Below are 3,043 nucleotides of genomic sequence, written 5' to 3' on the forward strand. Positions count from 1 at the left end.
ACTTTTACAGGCTGTGACAGAGCTGGTTTTAACGCATCACGGTGACGGACCTGGTTTCGGACCTGGTTTCAACGCATCACGGTGACGGACCTGGTTTTGACGCATCACAGTGACAGAGACACTGACAGAGCTGGATTTAAAAATTTTTTTAAAATTTTTTTAAGGATAACGGTGACTCTTATAAGGGCTGTGTCAGAACTGTGTTTTAAGGCATCACGGTGACTTTTAAGAGCTGTGATTAAATTTTTTTTTTTTTGTATGTGTGCTTTTTTTTAATGTATTTATTTTTTTTTAGGATCACGGTGACTTTTAAAGGCTGCTATAGAGCTGGGTTATTGTTTTTTTAAGCCTTCACGGTGACTTTTAAAGGCTGCTACAGAACTGGGTTGCTGTTTTTTTAAGCCTTCACGGTGACTTTCAAAGGCTGCTATAGAGCTGGGTGCTGTTTTTTTAAGGCTTCACAGTGACTTTTAAAGGCTGCTACAGAGATGGGTGCTGTTTTTTTTTTAAGGCTTCACGGTGACTTTTAAAGGCTGCTACAGACCTTCACGGTGACTTTTAAAGGCTGCTACAGAGCTGGGTTGCTGTTTTTTTAAGGCTTCACGGTGACTTTTAAAGGCTGCTACAGAGCTGGGTTGCTGTTGTTGTTTTTTTAAAGCCTTCACGGTGACTTTCAAAGGCTGCTACAGACCTGGGTTATTGTTTTTTTTTAAGGCTTCACGGTGACTTTTAAAGGCTGCTACAGACCTTCACGGTGACTTTTAAAGGCTGCTACAGAGCTGGGTTGCTGTTTTTTTTTAAAGGCTTCACAGTGATTTTTAAAGGCTGCGAGAGCCTGTGGGTGACAGCGGTGACTGTCTGTCTGAAGGGGAAGGTCAGTGAGGGATTGTTGTGAAGGATGCTGAGGTGACTGGAGCGACCATGAGCTGCGTGGACCTCATGTATCAGTTCTACTCGCCCTACTTTCCCTACAAACCCTCCGTAGACGATGCTCAGGTGAGACTGTTGGTAATCATAATGATGATAATAATAATAATGATGATACTACTACTACTGCTACTACTGTTACTACTACTACTACTTATACTACTACGTATTATTAAAAAAAACCACCCAACAATAATGATGACAACAACAACCATAATAGTAATATTAATGATGAAAATAATAATAATAATAATAATAATAATAATGACAATGCTAATAATAACAATAATGATACCGATAATAATGATTGATAACAACAATGATGATCATAATGATAGGCTGCGATGCATGCTCCGGAGGTCGGACACCCAATGACACAGGCTGGACATTGGTCACTCTGCCACCAACACAGCACGAGCGGCGATCCTCGCTCGCGGGCAGCCTGTCGCCAAGTTTTCCCTTGTTATACAAAGCTCGGTAGAAGAGAGAGTACTGCAAATACCCATATGTGTAAGCCATTGCACAATAGTGCAGAAATTATAATTTTATGTCGTTACACTAACAAATTTTTCAGTTATGATAATAGAAACTACTACTACTACTACTGGGTATTAAAAAAAAAGGGTTTGACTGCCTGGGTTCTTTCAAAACAGGATATAAAAAAAACAAGAAAAAAAATTATGAACCCACTTGGGAGAGGAGAAGTTGAGTACTATTACTGCTGCTACCACTACTACCACCACCACTACCAATACTACTACTACTACAACTACAAATGCGAATGATGATGCTAACAATAATGATGATGGTAATGATGATGATAATGGTAAAGGTGATCATAATAATAATCATAATGTGCATTTATATAGCTCTTATTTTTGCGGCTCTAAGCACTTTTAACAGCACATCTAGAACGCATAAGACACGCATATAATCATAACAAAAATGTTAAGAAATAAACACGCTAAAACAAATACTAACTTAAAAAAAACAGTGTGACCACACACGACTTACACACCTCCCCCCCCCCCCCCAACCCCCCACCAGATCCCACCTCTCCACACAAACACATCCACTCGCGCGCGCGCGCGCGCACACGCACACACACACACACACACACACACACACGGTTTTGAGGAGGACAATGATCTACTGTTTAAAACATTGTTCGAACATGCATGTTTTAAGATTAGACATGGAAGATCTGACAGTTGAACAATGTCTGATACTTTGTGGTAGAGATTTCCAAAACCTAGGGCCGTCGCGTGTAAGTGTTGGGAAACCACAGGACAAACGTCTGTACTGCGGGATATTAAACATGCATGTGTCAGATGACGAACCATGGCAAGTCAGAGAGGGGTGGACTGTAAAGTTTTACTCGGTCAGAAAGATACAATGTCACTGACTTATTAGTTTCGAAATCTATCTATCTATCTATCTATCTATCCGTCCGTCCGTCTGTCCGTCTATCTATCTATCTATCTATCTATCTATCTATCTATCTGTCTGTCTGTCCGTCCGTCTGTCTATCTATCTATCTATCCGTCCGTCCGTCTATCTATCTATCTATCTATCTATCTATCCGTCCGTCCGTCCGTCTATCTATCTATCTATCTATCTATCCATCCGTCCGTCCGTCCGTCTATCTATCCGTCCGTCCGTCCGTCTATCTATCTATCTATCTGTCCGTCCGTCTGTCCGTATCATTTGTTTATTTCACTGTTTTTTGTTGTTGTTGTTGACACGGTAGGCTCTCAGTCTAGGCCTTGTCCAGAACGTTGGAGTTTTGCATAGGTCAGGCATCTGTCGGTTTTTTTAATTTACTTTTTTTTTTCTTCACAGATGAGGTGTAGCGTATATGGATGGATCACTCCACGCGCTTTGACATTTCCTTGACACTGAAACTGACACGTATCTATTTGTTTTGTTTCATTTGCTTTGGGTATTTTAGTTTGTATTTTGTGAAAGACCCAGTCTTTCCACAGCTTCACTGGAAGAGAGAGTGAGGACGCTGAACACTGAACACTGAAATGTTTAGCACCATTAGCTGTAAAGCTCTAGTGACATAGTAGGTACATATCAGAACAAAACAATGGGTGCAAAACAGATAAAATGG

At 40.7% G+C, this 3,043-nt stretch overlaps 1 protein-coding gene across 1 annotated transcript in view; it reads left to right on the forward strand.

Moving 5' to 3' along the window:
• The first annotated feature begins 566 nt into the window (after nt 1-566).
• Nucleotides 567-3,043, forward strand: part of LOC143298145 (uncharacterized) — a 50,875-nt gene continuing 48,398 nt past the window's right edge. Inside the window, exon 1 of the mRNA XM_076610875.1 lies at nt 567-996. Coding sequence (XP_076466990.1) covers nt 922-996 — 75 coding nt within the window. The 5' untranslated portion in view covers nt 567-921. The remainder of the gene's footprint in view (nt 997-3,043) is intronic.

Source organism: Babylonia areolata, chromosome 23, assembly GCF_041734735.1.
Source record: "Babylonia areolata isolate BAREFJ2019XMU chromosome 23, ASM4173473v1, whole genome shotgun sequence".
Classification (NCBI taxonomy): domain Eukaryota; kingdom Metazoa; phylum Mollusca; class Gastropoda; order Neogastropoda; family Buccinidae; genus Babylonia; species Babylonia areolata.